Raw genomic sequence first — 19,895 nt, forward strand, 5'->3', positions numbered from 1 at the left:
AAAGGGAACCCTCTTGCACTGTTGGTGGGAATGTATATTGATACAGCCACTATGGAGAACAGTATGGAGGTTCCTTAAGAAACTAAAAATAGAATTACCATATGACCCAGCAATCCCACTACTGGGCATATACCCAGAGGAAACCATAATTCAAAAAGACACATGCACCCCCAATGTTCACTGCAGCAGTATTTACAATAGCCAGGTCATGGAAGCAACCTAAATGCCCATCGACAGACAAATGGAAAAAGAGGATGTGGTACGTAGATACAATAGTTCTTTATATAGTCTGGCTATGAGTCTTATGTTAGATATATATAATACAAATACTCTCACCCTGTGGCTTGCCTTTATGCAGGGTTTTCTATGCATAGGGGAAATAATCTTGTAACTAGCTCAGGCATAACCTTTGTCAGCTATCTTTGCCAGATAGATTTTATAAAAAATCATGTGAATCTTAAATAACATAACCTTTTCATAGTGGCATGCCTGAGTGTGGGATTTGAGAGAAGAGGAAGTCGTGTGAGTTTTTGTACTTTTGTCAAACTGTATAGTTTTATGAGATTACTGTTTCATTAAGACTTGGTTTGTATTTTTCTTCTTTAGGTCTGCAAGTTTATGGGCCGTATATGTATGGTGTGGACACTGCCAGCTGCTTACCCTGTTTTCATTCTCCTCCTTTGCCAACAGAGCCCTACTTTGTGCAGAGCTGCAGTGAGCACAGTAAAAGCTACTTGCTCTCCTGGGACCCTTTAAAGTTAGAGTTGGTTTTGTGACAGGTTCTGCCAATAAATATGGATAGAAGTCTTTTGGGTGGGACTTCCAGGAAACCTGTTGCTTTTCTAAAAAAGAAAAAAAAAAAGAGATAGACTTAGTATAGACTTAGTTCACAAAAATGTCGCCCTTTCTCGCTTCTTTCCTAAAAAGTGGTCATGATGCTTCAGTGCTTTGCAGCCATCCTGCAGTCTTGATGGTGGGAGACCCATGCTAGAGATGGTGGAGTCAGTTCTTTAATGGCATCGTGGGCATCGTTGTGCAAACCTTGAACCACTGTATTAGTCAGGGTTCTCCAGAGAAACAGACCTACAAGGAAATTGTATATATGGAATTGATTCCTTTGATTATGGAGGCTGAGAAGTCCCATGATCTGCTGTCTGCAAACAGGAGAGCCAGTGGTGTAAATTCCAGTCTGAAACCAAAGGCTGGAGATCCAGGAGAGCCTATGGGAAGTCCCACTTTGAGGGAGGGAGAGGACCAGCGTTCCAGCTCCACGGTCAGGCAGAGAGAGCAGCTTCTCCCTTACCCCACCTCTTGTTCTGTTCAGGCCCTCGACAGATTGGATGAGGCCCGTCCACACTGGAGAGCAATCTTTTACTCAGTCCACCGATTCAGATGTTCATCTCCTCCACAAACACCCTCACAGATACACCCAGAGTAACGTTTAACCAGACATCTGGGCACCCGACTCGCAGTCAAGTTGACCCATAAAATTAACCATCACAGCTGCCTTCCTCTGGGCCTCACGTTCTGTGAGGACAGTATTGGGTAAGCTCCTGCCGTTGTGTTTCCATATACTCTGCAGAATTCAGTCCCTAAGCAATATACGCGTTACTCAGATGTCTCAGCTTTCAGAACCATTGAGGCGTGTAGCAAGTGTGTCCCGGTGCCCTGAGGTCCCGTCTGCCCCAACGGGAGCAAGACCTGACTCTGCCACGTCCACGTCCTACTATGTATGATACACGTAAGTGTAACTGTTAACGGGAATGAGCTCTGGATATCGGCACCAGGTCATTTCAACTGCAGAAAAGCCATGAACCAAACGGACGTTAAAGGCAGTTCAGAGACAGCCAGGCTTCAGAGCAGACAGAGGTCTGGCCTGTGGTGGAGATTCTTGTCACTCCGTTGGACAGAGGCATCTAGCTCTTGTTCTCTCGTGTTGCTGCCACATCTCCATTAGCCTTAGAAATGACTGAGAGGAGTACTCTCCTGAATACCTCTATGGATGGGAAAGGTGTTTGAGAAAATGCACGATTGTGCTTTCATTTGGGGGGAAAGTATCTTTTTTTCAAAATTAATTAATTTGTTTTTGGCTGCGTTGGGTCTTCGTTGCTGCGCGTGGGCTTTCTCTAGTTGTGGCGAGCGGGGGCGGCTTCTCGTTGTGGTGTGCGGGCTTCTCATTGCGGTGTCTTTTCGTTGCAGAGCACGGGTTCTAGGCACATGGGCTTCAGTAGTTGTGCACACGGGCTCAGTAGTTGTGGCTCGTGGGCTCTAGAGCGCAGGCTCAGTAGTTGTGGTGCACGGGCTTAGTTGCTCCGCGGCATGTGGGATCTTCCCGGACCAGAGCTGGAACCCGTGTCCCCTGCATCGGCAGGTGGATTCTTAACCACTGCACCACCCGGGAAGTCCCGGGGGAAAGTATCTTGATATGCTTCTACCTGTTATCACCACGGTCCCTTCTAGAACAGTAACTCACATTATGCTAACGTGGGCTGAAAGGGTGCATGTGTTTTTTGCAAAATGATAAAAAATTGTGCTTGCCTCTCCCGTGGCACCTGCCACACCCTGCTTCGGGATGAGACCCTGCTAACCACCTTTCTCCTTTGGTGACTGGCTTTCTGTTGGGTTCTACCGATGGTGGGCCACAAGGGAGATGGGAACCCCGAGGAGGGAAGAAGGGGCCTGTTCCTCGATGTTTGCTTCCTGTCCCTGACGGTGGTGGCCCAGCTGCGGGTCGCAGCCCAGCAGTGACAGTTCATTCCTGGAGGAGGTGGTCCTGGCCTGCAGGATTGCCACACTTTCATAGAACCAGCTTTGCCTCGAAAATTGCAGCGCCGTCAGCCCGGTGCCCCTTTCAGACATTTGTATCCCGGCTCCGTGAGGTCCTGCCAAGTCCCGAGGCACCGGTACCAGCTGCGCGGTGTCCACGCCTCAGAGGTTTGACTCCCAGCTCCGCTTCTAGGTTTTCAAAGTCCCTTCTCTGTTCCCCAGCCCTGAGGGTGCTGGCTGCTTCCCTTGGTTATCATCTCTGTCACCTCTTCAGTATCCTGTTAACAACCCTTGATATTCAACCCTTTCTGTTAAAATAACTGGCATGGTCTTGGCCTCCTGATTGAACAGGCAGCCGGATTTGCAGTTCCTGCGTGAGGGGGAATGAGGCTGGGTCCTCTCCCGGCACCCCCAGCTCAGATTGGCTTCCCACTGGCACGTGTGGCCTTTGCTCCTAAATCCTGGGATTCACCCCAAGCGTGGAGAACTAAGACGATGGAGAAACGGGTATCTCACCTCCTGTCCGGTCGTGCAGTCCTGTCTCCTTCATTCCCACTCTGCTCTTCCTCAGTCTCTTCAAGACCTTCTGTCCACTCAGTCTTCTGCTCTCTGCTACTGCATCGTCACCTTCTTGGCTTTTCTTTGCTGTGTAGTCCATCTAGATCCCATTGTCACCACTTCACTTAATCACCAGGACCGTCTACTCTCCTGCCCTGTTGCCCTCCGGCCACACTGCACTACACAGCCTGGGCCTGGCACGTTCCATCTGTCCCCTCCCGCGCCCACTAGCAGGTGCCACTGGAGGGAGTTCACATGCCAAGCATCGGGTGTCACCTGGGCCCCAAGTGATGCCTGGAGGGCGTTCTCCACCTCCTCTCCTCTCGGGGCTGTTCTCACCTGTGACTCTGCTCCAGCCCGACCCTGCCCTCCTTTCCTGTCTCACCTGGAGGATGGCCTCACCTGTCTTTTCTCACACCGGGTTGAGTATGGAGGCAAAGCTTCAGGTCTGTTTCCCACACTCACCACCTGTTCTTACCTTACTTGGAGGAGAAGGGGTTGCTCCTCCTGTCATGGGCTAGATCTTCCGCTGACCGACCTTGCTTACCCAATACTGTCCTCATGACACGTCTTCTAATGTGCCATGTTAATTTGCTTTCATTTTCCCCCGCCTCCTTCTACTCCCAGGAGGATATATATCTTCTAAGGGCAGGGATTTCACATCCATGTGGTTGACCATGAGATGAGAAAGAAAGTCATCATGGTTGATTCCGAGGGTTTTGGCCTGAGCCCTGGAAGATTGGAGTTGCCTCTAACTCAGCTGAGGAAGGTCATTAATGGAGCAGGTTTGGAGGGAACGTCAGAGATTCAGTCTGGATGTGTTAGCACATTAGACATCCATGTGGAGCTGTTGAGTGGGCTGGAGGATTGTACCAGTTTTAGAGCTGAGGTCAGGGTACTGGGAGAAACACAGGTGTCCTCAGCATAAGACACTTAGAACCATGGACAAGATGAGAGCTACAGGAAGTGACTGTGGATGGTAAAGAGGAGGCCTTGAACTGAGCTCTGGGGCACTCTGGCACCCAGACCTCGGGCAGATGAAGAAAACCCTCAAGGAGATTGGCAGGAGGAGCCCTGACTGTGATAAGGAGGAAAACCTGGAGGACACGCTGTCCTGGATTCCAGTGGCAAGAGTGTTTCCATGAAGGACGTGACAGGGACCAGCTGTGCCCATTGCTACTGGTAAGTCACATAGCACGCGAACAGAGGATTAACCATCGGATTTGGCCTTGTGGGGAGGCATCCTTGACCTTGACAAGAGAGGTTTTGGTAGAGTGGGAGGAATGGAAGCATGATTGGAGGGGGTTTGATAGAAAATGGATGAATGAGTGAAGAACAAAAGGAACCTACTCTTCTGTGGGGATAAAAATGTATGGACAGAAAAATGGGGTTTTCTGATTTAAAAAAAAAATCTTGGTGCAATTGCACGCACACGGGCCCTATCGGCTAACCTGCTCACTGTTTATACTCCTGAATTGCAGCCCAGGTCCTCCAGCTGTTACCTGAACAGATAGTGACTGTGCTGGGGGTGTGATTTTGTGCAAGGCAGAGAGGTTATACCACTGCACGTCCTTTCACCTTTTCTCTGCCATCTCTGACTAGGCAGCTCCTTGAATGAGAGATGAGTGAGGGATCCCATTTACACACTTGCTGACCTCTTATCCATGGGGCTCATTTTACTCTCTTCCTTCTATCTGTTTAATGCTGGTGACCTCATTTCCCCTTATGTCGTGGTCGTGTGCCTGTTTGTTTAGTCCACGAGAATGTAAGGTTTTGAGGACCTGGACCCATCACACAATATGGAGTGAATGACTGGCTTCAACAGTGGGCCCCTGCCTGCTTGCTAGCCCACATCAGGGGCTCTCTGATATTCCTCTTTTTAGAGAGAATTTTGTGTCTGAGCCTTTTTGAACTGGTATTCTGGGAGTAAGTAAGGAGAGGCCTGGCTGTTTCTAGTGCTTTCTACGGCAATCAGGTATTTACTGTGTTCCCTAATAACCAAAATAATGACTGTTTGGAATTGCCTTGTTGACACAACGTAAGGGGAGTGCTCGTGTGTGTGCGTGTGTGTGTGTATGGGTGGTGAAAGGTAGGAGGGAGTGGGAAAGAAATGGGAATGTCCCAGCGTCCTGTGGGCCAGCTGCTTTCACGTGATAGAGCTTAAAAGGATATAGATTTCTTTCCTGAGCGGCGACATATTTACATGGAAAAGGCTTAACAGAAGATCCTATTTGTTTGCAATCAGTGTTGATCACCTCGGTACAGAGGCCCTCGCTGCTTTGCGAAGGACAGGCTTAGGAAGTATAAGATGCTGTCCTGATGGGCCTGCTTCCAGATGTGCTTCAGGTTCTCAATGGCTTGTTTCCATTTTTGGCAGGGGTTAACCCACACTGGTGGCAAATGCTTCAGCAAGGCTTTCCATCCCGGGATGCTCTTGGCTGCCAGATTTCTAGTTTCATGCTAGTGAAGAGATGCAGTGTGGGTTAGGGGGCCAGGGATGTAGTTGCAGCAAAAGCTCCGCTAAAGTAAGCCAGTCCCCGATTTGCCCATCAGTGTGGGCTTTTTGTACCTGCAGGCCCAGCGGGCTGTTGCTTTGGTGATAGGATTTAGAGGGTGGGTGACAAGAGTTTGAGCTGTGGTACGAACAGCAGTGGTAGTAAAGAGCCTGAGCTTCCTGCCTGTCTCCACAGTTGGCCCTTTTTGTCCTACACAGAACCAGGGACCACAGGGGACAGAGACTAAGGACAACGACCTCCAGAGCCCAGATGCCCTCGGTGTTTCTTCCACGTGGCACTGTCCTGTGGGAACAGTACCCAGCCTAGCACATACTGCACACAGGTAACTATTGGTCATGAGCAGTGATACAGATACTAAAATAGCATCCTAACAAGGGCTGACCTCTCATCTCAAATCCTTTTTGTAGTAGGAGGAATACGTAACAATATATTTGTATGATTAAAAAAGGAAACTAGAATAAGAGGGAATTAGCCTCTACTAAACAAACCAAGCTTGTCTACATGATGGAGTAAGCCACTGAGAATATCGTCTATATAGACTGACTTTAAAAAAGGAGCCCGATGGGGCACAGGCAACTGAATGAGAGATCCCTGGAGCATGCGTGTTTATCACTTAGAAACAAACAGAATGTCCAAGAGGCAACTGAGATCTTTTCATTTTGAAAATGCTTTAATAAGTGTTGACAACACTGTTTTGCAAAATGTAGAGGTACTATACAAATTCTTAATACAAAAAGAATAAATTAAAAGCAGATTTCTTTTTAATTCTGCAACTTTGTCTACAACATACATCTTTGTCATTGATTACAGTTGAACAGAATCCAGTAAAGTCATTTTACATGCTCTACAAATCAGTTTCAGGAGCAACCTAATCCTTTCTTCCCCATTATTAAACTAGAGTCCATTTTACACGACTTGTAATAAACTATTGACATTAATGTATATGTAAAACTTTACACCTAGTTAATTAAGCAGTAACTGGTCATCTGATAGCACCTGGATGGGGTTTGCTATATGTAGAACTAAACTAATACCGAATGAAAACAACTTGGAATTTGAACGGTTTCAACACTCACCTGCATATGATCAAATTAAAAAAACCCACCTGTCTCACAACAAAGTCTGACGTAGGTGTTTTCACCAGCCTTCTGGCTAAACAGGCAGTTTCTTATACGTATCCAGACTCCTATAGGGGCTTTATATCAGACCAGGGGTTTCATATTTCATCTTAATTTGCTTTAAAGAAATAGGGGTATATAAGGAGCTTGCCAGTGCTTGTGTACAGTAACTATATCATTTCCCACCACACTGATCATTAACCACGTCAGTCTCAAAGGACCAGCATTTTTATGTACATCCTGTAGGAACTGAACGCAGCTCAACAGTAAAACCTGTTTTACTCAATCTCCGTCTTTACTACCAGACCATCATACTGTTTGCCTGAACTGTAATTCTGCCCCGCTATCCTGCCTCCTTTCCTTTCTGCCCCCCGAATCCCACACCCAAGTGTTTAGAAAGAATTTTCGTCTCTCAGTCTTTGTAACCCAACTGGGCTAAAAATTTATCCGACTGACTTCCGACTTGATTTCAAACTACTATCCCTGTTGTATCATCCGCAGTATGTAACCTTGTCACCTCATCTATTTCCCTTTTGACTTTTCCTCTGGGACAGAGTTCAGTTTGATTATTCATGCATCTTCTTTTGGGAGAAAGAATCTGGCCCAATACAGAATGTTTCCGAATGGGGAAAGAAAAACCTGCTGTTTGTAGCTCTGACCATCAAAATAAGAGCAACACCCCTCCCCGTGTCAATCCCCAGAATCGTTTAATATCATCATAACCAATTTTATTTACCCTGCAGGGTTTACCCCTAAAGCGATCTGTGAATATTAATCCCTTCCGCAAGCTGATATCACCAACCCAGCCGTGCACAGAGCCAGGGAACCCCCGCCCTGAACCGTCCAGCCTGGCCCCAGCCTGCTGTGAGCCCCCAGAGGAATCCCACAGTGCTCTTCAAGCTGCAGCAGGGGGAGCACCGTGGGTATTTACTGATATTTCATTTTAACCAATGGTAAGTGTCCATTCTTACCCTCTGGGTCTGGTAGAGTCTATTGTTTATTCTTGGATTACATATACATAAAAAACAAAGCTTTTTCTTGTTACGCTAAAGCTAACTTCAACTCTGCTTGCCCACAAATCTACCCCACCCCAGCTCCTGTCTCTGGCTGTCCACTGCCTTTCCAGTAGGAAGTCATTACAAGTGAGAAAAGAAATTTCCCCCCCGCCCCGCCACTTGCGCCAATAAGCACAGCATCCCACCTCTGTGGAGACCGTGTTTGTGCCATTTGAAATAACCCAACTACGAGTGTGCACTTGTTAGTATTATAAAAGTATTTTTGAGGCCTTTGAAGATTGATGGCTTTCCAGTTGTGTGTTAAGCATAGCTCAAAACACATGTAAACGTGCAGCTCCCACACACCTTTCTTCTCTCTTCCTTTTTTGGTCCCTGCAGACCATCGGGACACATCAAGGTAGCTGATGTCGTAGGCATATGGGCCCCCTGGGAGCTGATACATTTTTTCAACCCTGCTCTGCCTGCCAGCTAGTAGACATGTGAGTACAGTCTTCCTACCTAAGGGCATAGTTGGGTTCTTGCAAGAAGTGACACGTTGGTAACCGGGTGCCATTGGATCTGAACTCTTTGTCACACAAGTGCTAACAAACAGAAAATGGGCTACGACAGTTAAACACTTGAATGGATCGCAATGTGCTTTTTCCCTTGGCTTCCCATAAAAGATCAAATGAAACACCTTGTGAGAAAAAAACAGGATACACTTTTACTGGTTGTTTTAATGAGAGAGAACCACTTTTGGCAACCATCACCTTACGTTTCCTACAAATCCCCAAAGGAAAGCAGCTTTGTGTCTTGGGCTGAACCCCCCATGCAGGCTGGGGCTAAGTGGACACTCCGCTACTCCCCGTGGGTCTGTTCTCCTTGGGGTCCAGACTCATGGAGATCCAAGTCAGCAATGCCAGCCAGGGGTCCCCCGACGTGACCATCACATTGGGTTAGTTTTCAGGCTCTCGATGGAGAGGGAGGTGGAATGTTAAGGGAGAGGGGTGAGGGGCACACGTTACAGATGGTTGACTTTCACGTGTGGGATGCAGTAGCAGTTGAGGATTTAAAAGAGATTTCATTGCAGAAAGAACGTCTTCCTCTTGGCCCCTCTTAATTTTTTGTGTGTTTTTAGTTTTTAATTTTTTAAAATCTTTGGCAGCATAACTGACTGTGATCCGTGGATGCATCTCTGACGTGTCCAGCTTCTGTTTCTGTTCTTCCTGCTCCCGCAACAGTCACTCCTCCCAGGAAGTATTTCAGCTGTCCGCTGAATACTCCCACGGGGCATGGTCTTCACCGAGTGCTTGGTGGGCCTCCAGGTGGGCCCCAGCTTTCACAGTCTTTCTGGATCACCCTGTACTTAAGTCCCCTCTCCTGGTTTCCACCAATGCCACTAGTCCACAGGAGTCCAGGCCAGCCAGCTTCCCTGATGGTTCCTGGCCAGGGGGCTGTCACGGCAGGGGGGAGCCACCAAGGTGCCATTGAGGATTGGTGCCTGGCTCTCTGGGCAAGGGAGCCAGGGGACACACAGTGGGACCGGAACCTTCCAGAATGTCTCCCCAGTCAGGTTTTTGGAGGGTGAGGGGGACGCGGAGACAGGAGAAGAAAAGTGCTGAGGGCCGAAGCTGGTGCAGGTGACACTGCGTCTGGGTAAGGCAAATGAGAGGCAGTGAGGTGATCTCAGAATGGCGTCGAGGCGGCCAGATTGAGGCCGGCTGGCTCACACGAGGGTCCCGGGCTTGGCTTTTTCTTGCCCGTACCACTGGACATCAGCTAGTTCTGGATAGAGGGAGGGATCCAGGAAACAGCTATCATTGTAGCTCCTGCAGGGAGTCCAAGGGCGAGAGGAGACAGTTAGGGGGGAACGTCACTTGGCAGTCTGCGTTCAGAAGTACGTGTCCATAGGGGCCGATAATGATCACTCGTCTTCCCCGTTCATAAGGAACCAGGCCTGCGGCAGTGCTGAGCGCACAGCAGGCTCGCGCAGACTGGAGAACATTCACACCCAGGGGACCTAAGCCTTGTACGTGTGTGGAGGGAAACGGAGCTAACACTTAATGCAGTGGTCCTCGGGCTCGGCTGCATGTGGGACTCACCCGGGAACCCCCAAAACACCCACCGTGGAGATGCAGGTTTAATTGGTCTGGGCTGTGCTTGAGTGTCCGGAGCTTTCAGATCCCCCCACATGACTCTCCCATGCGGCCAAGGCCCAGAACCCCTCCGGCTGGAGGCCTCAGGATTCTTTGTTTTCTCAGAACACTTGCTTGCTTTGTCCTCCCTGAGATCCCAGGTGTAACCAGCGTCCACCAGATTTTTATTCTGTCCTGGAAGCACATGCGAAATGGCAGGTTTCCCTGTAGGGAAACTGAGGTGATATTTTGAATGGAGTCTTAGTGCTGTTTATTTGAAATAACATGTATTGTTGTGTGATTATCAAAAAAAGTATTGAAAGTATATAGAAAAGTGTATAGAAAAGACTTTGTAAAAAACAGACTTGCAGCTGTGCGTCACGACGCAGGTTGGGCACAGTCGTCCCTTGGTATCTGCAGGGAATTGGGTCCAAGAGCCCCCCCTGGATACCAAAGTCCGAGGATGAGCAAGTCCCTGATACAAACTGGTGCAGTACAGTTGGCCCTTCGTATCGGTGGGGTCCTCATCAGTGGATCGGAGGGCCAGCCGACTGTATTTGTTGGGAAAAACCTGAGTATAAGTGGACCTGTGCAGCTCCAATCTGTGTTGTTCAAGGGTCAGCTGTGGTCTTTGCATATCAAGAAGCAATCACATGGATATGCTGATGCCCATGATCGTTACTAGGCATCATTATTAGGGAAAACGGCCCCTCCCCACTGATCCTGAACTAGCTCTTTGAGGGCTAAAGATCACACTTTATCTCACTGAATCTAGGAATGGGCTGGAATTTGCCCAGGAGGTGCCCAGACGCTGGTTAATCAGCCATGCGGCCTGAGGAGATGGGGTCCTACCTTCCTCTCCCTGCCCTGCGGGCCGCATGCAGCCCGACATGGGCAGGGCTGACCTCGGGGCCCTGTGCAGGAACAGCTGCAGAGAGGCCTGGATTACCACCTGTGCTCTTCCTTTGTTTTGAGCTTCTACTCCTAGTAACTGCTGAGTGTTCATTGGTGCTGATTCCTAAAGGGATGAAACCTGTAGGCCTTTAACCACAGCCTTCGGTTTTTGGAATAGCATTCCTGTGAGGGACACGGGTCTGTGCCTCTGAGTTAGTAGGTGTGGGTTTGTTCAAGCTGGGTTTTCAAGTTTGGCCTCCCCAGAGCACACGCCGTTTTGGGGGTAGAAATACCTATCTGGAAACAGCATCAGGACTTTCCATAAATGTCAGAAGATGATTTCCTCCCCTGCCGCTGATCTCCCCATGCCCTGTGCTACGGTTATGGCTGGGGACGGGTGGCAGGAAGAGACTCAAAGGAAAGCAGGTTTCAAGAGCGTCTTCAGGACAACCTCGTGAACCAGTTTATGACTGAGAATAAGCCATCATCGCCATTTTTCTGTTTGATTCGCTGATTTCTCTAGGAACAAGTGGATGAAGGCATTCTGGATTTCGTGAAGGTTTCTCATCTGGCTTTTAAAAAACCCATCAACGCTGGAAAACCCAAGGCCTCTGTGAGCATACCATGGCCTTTAAAGAGAGTCCTGTGCCTGGAACCCCTGAAATATATACTGGGGTTAATACACTTAAAGGTGGCTTCAGAAGCAAAGTAACATCGAGGCCCTAATTCCGGAACTGGCCCTGCCCGTCTGTCACTGTCTTCCGGTGGTAAGTAGCTGATTCCGTCCTACCCACCCTGCAAACTCTCTCTCCACCCTGATAAAACTGACCTGTGCCATCGTGCCTGAGGGATTGAGAGTCTTTTCGTGGCAAAAGGTGGTTGGATCCCACGGTGGACATACGCTGTTCATTGGGGGACAGTCCCTCCCTAACTCTGCGTCGTCCTGGTGGTGGTTTCCACCAGGGTGTCTGCCCTACCCTCACTGAGGGTGGCCAAGTGGCCCAGGGCGGGGCCAGTTAGAGTCCTCTAACCCGTCACTGGTCAGAGATGGGCAAGTGCCCGAGCAAGGCCAAGCAGCTTTCACACTACAGGGCTGTCCACTTCCTCCCGAGGATGTGACCGCCAGGAACAGGAAGTAGAGGCAGAGATGGAGAGAGCACGCAAGCTCCGTGCTGCCCACAGCCACGAGGCCGGTGCGACCATGCAAAACCCGCTAGTTTGTAAAAGAACAGTAGAATCCAAATCCTGTTTCTGGAAGCTGGACTCAATGAAGGTTACATGCTCAGTGTGGAGAAGACACTTAAGGTTTTTCATTCACCTAAGTTCCAAAGAGCCTTGCTTTTCTTTTTTCCTTCTGGTAAGAATTATCTCCCTGAAGTTTGCGTTTCTAAGAGCTGGCCTAGGTAAGAGTTCCTGGAGGAGACCAGGTGGAATATTCACAACTCAAAAGCACAGGAAAAGAATGGGAGTTCCTCCAAGGAGGACTTTACTTTCCTAAATCCAGTCTTTTACAATGTCTGCAAGCCTTTTGAGGTGAAGAAGGGATGTTTGGGGATTGATAAGAAAAAGGATAGGTAGGCTTTGAATTGCTTCTAGAGCTGCATTTCTGTTCTTGTAAGGACTAGGTTTGTAAGACAAGGACAGTTTCTAATTCCATAAGGAACTGGGTTGCAACTTGATGAATGAAGCCAACAAGATCTTTAAACTTGAACTTGTTTTTTGGACAGGGGTGGCAGCCATGGGATCCGAAGGCGACTTCTGATTTCAGGCTCCCTCCTTGTGGTTGGTCTGTCCGACTTGATTCAGGACTTGGGCAAGGACACATTGTCCTTCTGGTGAGTACCCTTTTGGTTTCTGAATTAGAATGCACTTGGTTCACATTCAAACGTGTAGTTTTCCTGAGAGCAAAACTAAAACAAAAATTGGAGGGCATGGGTCAAACACCTAACGAGAGACAACTGTCTCCAAAGCCCAAGGCTCCCGGGTAAGGATAGGGTGGTCACAGCCAAGCAAGGGTCACAACAGGTCACTGGCCACCTGCAGGAAAAGTCCATGTAATGAGACCCCTGGTCACGGGCAAAGCTGTCCACCAGGACAAAGAAGTATCCTGTGAAAGGTAAACTGTCAAACAAAACCCAAGTCCCAGCCCTAAGCTCACGCCTTAGGCTATAGAGAATATTTTCTTCATTCTAGGAAAAACTCCGCAAATGGGATCCCACTCATCTAAATGCTTTAAGGGTGCCCCCCACCCCGGCCTTAGGAACCACCCACAGCACTTCTGTGTTAAAAATTTTTTTGGTCTGTCTGCATACACAAGGACCAATCTTACTGAAGACAAACTAAAATGGCAATGGTCACCATGAGGAATGTTCCAGTTAGCCAAGATGGTTCACTTTAGAAGTGCACCTGAAAGCAAAGGCTCCCAAATCAAACAAGTGGAATGGGATACCTATTTTAATTGGCGTGAGGAAGCCTCCAGAAAGCTTCAAACTTCCCAAATAGCTTCACTGAAAGATTCATTGCAAAAGGATAATAAAACAAAGATACAAGAGATGCCCAAAATAAGACTGTAAGACTGATGTTAACTCCTACTCTCCCCTCTCTCCACCTTGCCTCATTATACTCTCCTCCGTCTGCACTGTCTCCCCACTTTGAAGAGACTGCGTGACTGTAAACAAGGTCATCAAGTTGGTGGCCTTACGAACACCCCATATCTGCCCTCAAAGAAGGACCCCCATTTGGGCTCTCCCAGGGTTGATGGGACTCCATGGATTCTCCTGTAACTGCTACCAGTTACTCCCTTCAACAGCCAAGGGGAAACTAAAATTAATGGAAAACCTTGCCAAATTCTGGTAGATTAGTGGAGCTATACTCTCTAAACCCCAGTTGTTCCAGAGCCTGCAGATGGGATCCTGGTAAATCTGGCAGAAGCTGGAAGGGGTGAGAATTCTGACCAGAGTCAGCTCTCCTGAATCTCTGTTTGCAGTGCCCAGTTGAGAGAGAAAGGTAAATCGTTCATGTCCCTTCCTTTCCAAATCCAGACCCATTGGTTGATCTGTTCTCTCCCAGGGACAGCTGTTGCCTTCTTGTTTGTCTCATTTTGTGTCCTGAGAACTTGGCTCGGCGACCGTCAGGTTGGGCAGATATAACAGAAATGTAAGTTGCACCTTACATTGGTGGCTTAGTGCCAGCCCTCAGGGGAACTAAGTCTTTCCTTCTTTGGGAGTGGCTCTGGAGCTTGGGAGAGTGGTGTCCTTTGCACCCTCATTGGGAATGACTCTTGCATCCAGGTCTTTCAATATGGCCAGGAATATTTACTGTTTGTCCCCCTGACAAGATATTTAAAAGGATTGTTTAAGTAGCTCTATGGTCAGAAGTTGGCCAAACTGCTGGACGCTGATATACAGAGCCCGTTAGGAACTTTTTAAAGGCTTTGTCCCCTAAGTCAAAATGAAGCTATGTACCCAGAGGGAAAGAAAAACATTCCAAAGACAAAGCTCTAAATCTAGAGCATAGGAATCTCTTGAATTCCATCTTAGTTGAAGATCTTCTCTCTGATCTAAAGAAGCAAATAGAAGATAATGTAGTTGGATGGGCTACGATGTCATTCACGTTGCAACCCAATTCCCCGACTGTCCTTGTCTTACAGACCTAGTCTTTACAAGCACAGAGATGCAGCTCTAGAGGCAGTTCAAAGCTCACCTGTCCTTTCTGTCAATCCCCAGACATCCCTTCTTCATCTCAACAGGCTTGCAGACATTGTAAAATACCTGGATTTAAGAAAGAAAAGTCCTTCCTGGACGAAGTTCCATTTTTTCTCCTGTGCCTTTGAGTTGTGAATGTTCCACCTGGTCTCTTCCGAGAATTCTTACCTAGGCCAGCTCTTAGAAACACAAACTTCAGGCAGGTAATTACTTCAGGCAGGTAATTCTCACCAGAAGGAAAAAAAGATGGGGAAGGCTATTTGGAGCTTAGGTGAATGAAAAACCTTAAGTGTCTTCTCCACAAATAGTAATGAAAAGCGTTAGCCATCTGAGCAGGTAACCCTGCCTTACTCCAACTTCCAGAAACAGGATTTGGATAAAAGTGTTCTTCTATAAACTAGTAAGTTTTGCATTATTGTACCTGTCTCATAGGTAAAATTTTAAAACAAAAGCTTTACGATCTCTGCATCTGTCTGTATGTTTATCTGTGTACATTGTATGTTTGTAATGTTTTTCTACCTCTGGTATTGCCAAAATTAATTTGCAAAAGAGCATATTTAATTGGCTTAAAGCAAAATAAGCGATTAAGTATTCTAAAACTCTGAAATACAGAAACGTAACCCAAATGTTTTTCAAGTTCGCATGATCTAGGAAAAATCTTTAGTAAACAAAAGCTAACTTAAGTTTGTTGGTTTAATTAAAGTAGGTATGTTAAATATAGTGCATATGTACAACTTTTATTCTACCTGCGTTTATTAGTCAAATAAGTTCACGTTAATCTCTATTACAAAATTTGTCACCAAGGAAGAGAACTTAAGATGTTGGCTAGCTGTTTAATGCCTCGAGAAATTTTCATGACTAATCTAAACAGAATTGTTAAGAACACAGGAACAAATTTCTCACTGGGTAGAAGTTTTTTCCTGTTGATAAGCAACTGCCTCTTTTGTAGCAAAGAAATTACTTCAAAACGTCATCCCTATATGGGGCACCCCCATCATGTATGTATAGTGACTGAGGAACTCATTTTACTGGCCAGGTAATCCGAGAACCCTGGAGAGTCCTTCTTAGGCTATACAGGCTGCATTCAGGACTCGGAGAAAAGACTAGTGACATCATTAAAACCCAATTAGGAAAATTTCCTGAGACTTTGACCAAGGTGCTGTCACTGGTCCTTTTGCATCTAAGGTCCTTGCCTTTTGAAAAACCTAAGCTCACTCCCGAGGAAACAGTACCTGGCAGACCCATGCATCTGCATCAGTCTCCATACTGTGACCCTCAAATTGCCCAACAGGACCTATTAAAAAAATGGCTAGTCATCTATTCTCTATTCCTCCTACAGGTTAAAAAGCGTATTACAGCCTGACACTGACACCCCTCATGACCTACTTCCTGGAGAATACAGCCACTGGAAAAGACCCCAACTAAAGGACTCCTGCTTCCCTCCTTGGAAAGGATCTTTTCTGGTACTGCTCGCCAGTTCCTGCACAGCTAAATTTGAAGGCATCTGGCCCACCTGAAAGGAGTAACAGGACCAGAATGAACCAGCAAAGCCACAGGTGATCTCACACTTAAGATCTCCCGGCACCAGAAGCAGACAACCTCGGACATAGATAGACAGCTATCCCAAGACAACGGGCCAGGCCTGTGTAACTTAACTTGATTTCCGCCACTGTTCTCTTTACTGTGGAAATCATGATAGGGGAAGTTAACCAGACTCCTCCACTTATCTGTTTTCTCTCCGGGTTGCCCGTGTCTTCCAGGCAATTGCCAAGCGAGGTAACCTTTCAGACGCTGTATTTGTCATTTAAAACTCCGATCTGTCTGTAAGGTTGGAGACTCCCCGGTCCTTCCTGTAACCTGATTTTCCTTCTATCATCCTTGGTGCCACCTTAAGCAACAGCTGAAGTCCCTTCGATGTCAGCTACAGTGTTAAACTTTTGCAGCCCGGTCTCTCAGTGCCTTATTTTTACCTTTCTCCGATCATAACTCTCCTTGCCCTGTCTGACACAAATGCCTTGTACACCGTAGTACATTTGTGCCCCCATGTTCTAAACCAGATTTCAGAGGATTTGTCTCTTACCTTCTGAAGATGTTACACTGCTTAGGTTTATTGTTCAGTTACATGGGAAGCGTTGCCAACTAAGTGATGATAAATCTTCTTGGGTTATTTGTATTTTAATAACACTTAATTATTAATATAATTAAGTGTTCTAGAAATTGTGTGAAATTCCTAGAAATCTGATATGTCTTGGTATAAGGTTATCATCAGTCATAATTCTGGTTATCTTAAAATACTGTCTGTCAATCACAGAAATAACCAAATTTCCTTGTCAATTCCATTATAATGAACTCTCATCAGATCTTTAGCACTGGGCATTTTTAAGTTCTTTTGTCATTGACAGACAGTTATTGTTTTACTCTGACGCTTTTGCAAAAGTGAGATTCATGGCAAGGAACCTACCAAGAACTCTTGACCACCACATGGCTGCCACATCACAAGGGGCCAAACCTTGGGTACGTATTTCACACCTGATGAAGGCTCCACCTGACTTCCGGTCCCGTGCAAAAAAGCTGCAGCCCTCAAACCAATCAAACCGACCAGCCACCATCGAGACAGACAGACAGACTGCTTCCTCCCAACATGTCAGACCAAGAGCGTGTCTGCCTTTCCATTCTGCCTTCCCTCTCTGACCGTCCTTTTCCTAATTCTCACGCTGTGAAGGTTTTTATGATTCTTGCTGTCCATCTTTTTTGCTTTGCTCTGGCCTGGAAAGATAATGCCACTGTTCACATATCTAAGGCCATTGCAAAGCGGGCTAAATCTAACCTCAAAGACTCTGAATTATCACGATGCCAGTGATTACACTGTTCTGTCCATCACAGACTGCTCCCTGATTTCCAATGCCTCCGTTTCTCTGGACCAAACAGCCAGCCCACCTTTCTGTTGTGTCCCACTCCCTAACCCTGGGGATCTACTTCCTTGTCTCTGGTTAACACCCCAGGGAACCCTGCATCCAGGCTCTGTACAAAGAAAGGGACGCGAGGCAAGGGAAAGAGAATAAAACCACCTGTGCTGTCTACAGACCCTTCAGGTGTACTGGCCTCCACGGCTGTCACCTTTTGGGGCCCGAGCCACAGATGGAAACGGGAATTACCAGGAAGCATTCAGTGGTTCAAAATCTGCTTCCTTTGGTACAGCCCCACTCAGCCGGCCAGGAGCTGATGCAGATGAGGCCACGACCAGGAATCTCTCCTTACCTCTTGAAGGTTCCAGAATCTGCTGGTAAAGCAACAGCTGCCCAATGAAAATCCCTAGACTCTCTGGCCAGAGTTGTTCTTGAAAATAAGAGAAGCCTCTGGTTGATTATCCTTCAGCTGAACAAGGAGACGCCTGTGCTGTGACCAGCACCGCCTGCTGCACCTGGATCAACACTGCTGGGGAAGGTGAGACTACTGAACAAACCAGTCACTCTCTTAGGCCAACAAACCAGCCCACGGGATCTTTCTTTGGGGATTATTCTGCCTATAATACTACAGCAGTCGCCTTAGTGTGCTGTATTCTCGCAAAAGCTTTAAATGCAACTTTGCAGCCACTGGCTACCAAGCAAATGATCTCCCTCAGAACAGAACATCCGAAAAGGAACGAAGAGAATGACCGACTGAAAGACCATGAACCCAGTGCCGTGACCTGTGAAGACCACACAGAGATTCAGCAAAAAAACCCCGGTAAGAACTCCAAAGCCACAGCTGGGAGTAGCGCTAATGCCTTAAACTTTGATCACTTCTCTTAATTAGGCTCAGAGTCTGATGAAAAGGGGGTAATTGTTAAAAACAAGACAGCAGACTCAAAATGAAGTCACTTAGGCTAGGTTCCATATCACCAAACCGAGACTTAACTTTATAGTTTCAGCTCCCCCAGAAAGGAGTCTTTAACCAGTCAAATCGGGACTCGCCGGATCAGCACGTCTGCCCGACAGACCCCTGCCGTCCCCTAACGGAGAGCGACTGGGCTACAACCAACCCGCTTTTTCAGCTGGTGTAACTTCCTCGTTCCCGCTCCTTTCTGCCTGCATGTCTTTCGTTTTGTACAGCTCCTTTCTGTCTGCCTGATTCATGAATCACTGAAATAAAGCCAGTAAGCTCTTTCAAATATACTCAGTCGAATTCTTTTAACACCACCTTCCTCTCAAAGGCTCAGCCCCTGTTTTCCGAATCCCCCATCTGCCAGCTCAGGGCACTTGCAGTAAAAATTGTTCCACGTCTCCCCACTTTGGGTCAGGATCTTGTCCTACCCTACTTTTCAGGCTGAAGTCTCGCTCTTTCTCTACAGCAAAATGACACTCTGCTGTTCCCCAGACACCCCTGCTTGTTTCTGCATCTGTGCTGCTTTCGCCCTTGAACTGGCCTCCACCCTTCGAGACCCCCCTCCTCGCACCCCGGGCCTTGGAAGGGATCCCTCTCCCCTTGGAAACCTTTTAGCATTTTGTTTAAAGTCTCAGGGTATTTAATACATAAGTGCTGCAAGAATCATTTTTTGATTGAATAAACTTACCACTTTTTTTTTTTAGCCACTTCTGAATGGTATCTTTTTTAGTTAACCCTTGAAATGCTCTTAATTTCAATACCTTGTCTCCCCCTGAGGACAGGAACCAGATCAGGTGTTCGTGTTTCTATGCCCGCTGTAGCAGGGCTTTGCAAATTCCAGCGTGCATTTGATTCACCCAGGGACCCTGTTAAAATGCAGATTCGAATTCAGTATGTCCAGGAGTCTACCTCCTAACAGGCTCCTGGGTGATGAGGAGGATGCCGCTCGTCGGTGGATCACAGTTTGGAAAGCAGGGCCCTACGGCACTTGGTAGAGTGCACAGCCGTCACTCAAGAACACTGGGATGACATCGTGGGTGACCAGGTGGTTCTGGATGAGCTCAGCCTGCCCTTGGCGCCTTGAGATACAAACTGCGTGCTGCTGTTCTTTTCAACCAACGTTGAGTACTAAAAGTACCCGTAAAAGCTTCTACCAGTATCTGCATGTACGAAGAACCTGGGAAAGTCTAAAACATACTCTGTGGTCTTTTCTGGGAAGTAGCAGTGGGGATATCTAACACACACACACCTGATGTAAAAACATACATCTAAACATCGACTTCCACATGTATCTAGAAATAAGACATGAAAATAACGGCTTCCACACCACTCAGATGTTTCCTTC

The 19,895-nt window shown here is 47.3% G+C and overlaps 1 protein-coding gene and 1 long non-coding RNA gene across 8 annotated transcripts in view; one reads left to right on the forward strand and one right to left on the reverse strand.

Annotated features, from left to right (window-relative positions):
- LOC309818016 lies at positions 1 to 19,199 on the forward strand. Of its 3 annotated transcripts, XR_014296299.1 has the most exons (11): positions 1 to 259; positions 607 to 4,506; positions 6,038 to 6,162; positions 7,702 to 8,453; positions 11,506 to 11,749; positions 12,710 to 12,817; positions 14,052 to 14,138; positions 16,026 to 16,242; positions 17,885 to 18,130; positions 18,309 to 18,412; positions 18,591 to 19,199. It is a non-coding gene; the product is annotated as an uncharacterized lncRNA (long non-coding RNA). The 3 variants fall into 3 exon arrangements; XR_014296297.1 differs by having other exon boundaries at positions 17,885 to 18,412; XR_014296298.1 differs by having other exon boundaries at positions 17,885 to 18,412; positions 18,597 to 19,199.
- The window catches only part of FRMD4A (FERM domain containing 4A), a gene marked incomplete at its 3' end in the record, with an annotated part of 330,271 nt that continues 318,786 nt past the window's right edge, over positions 8,411 to 19,895 (reverse strand). For all 5 annotated transcript variants that reach the window (XM_082647379.1, XM_082647375.1, XM_082647378.1 and 2 more), the window contains one exon: positions 8,411 to 9,782. In XM_082647379.1, coding sequence (XP_082503505.1) covers positions 9,680 to 9,782 — 103 coding nt within the window. The remainder of the gene's footprint in view (positions 9,783 to 19,895) is intronic.

The sequence above is a fragment of the Grampus griseus genome, assembly GCF_964374135.1.
Source record: "Grampus griseus genome assembly, chromosome: 2".
NCBI classification, from domain to species: Eukaryota; Metazoa; Chordata; class Mammalia; order Artiodactyla; family Delphinidae; genus Grampus; species Grampus griseus.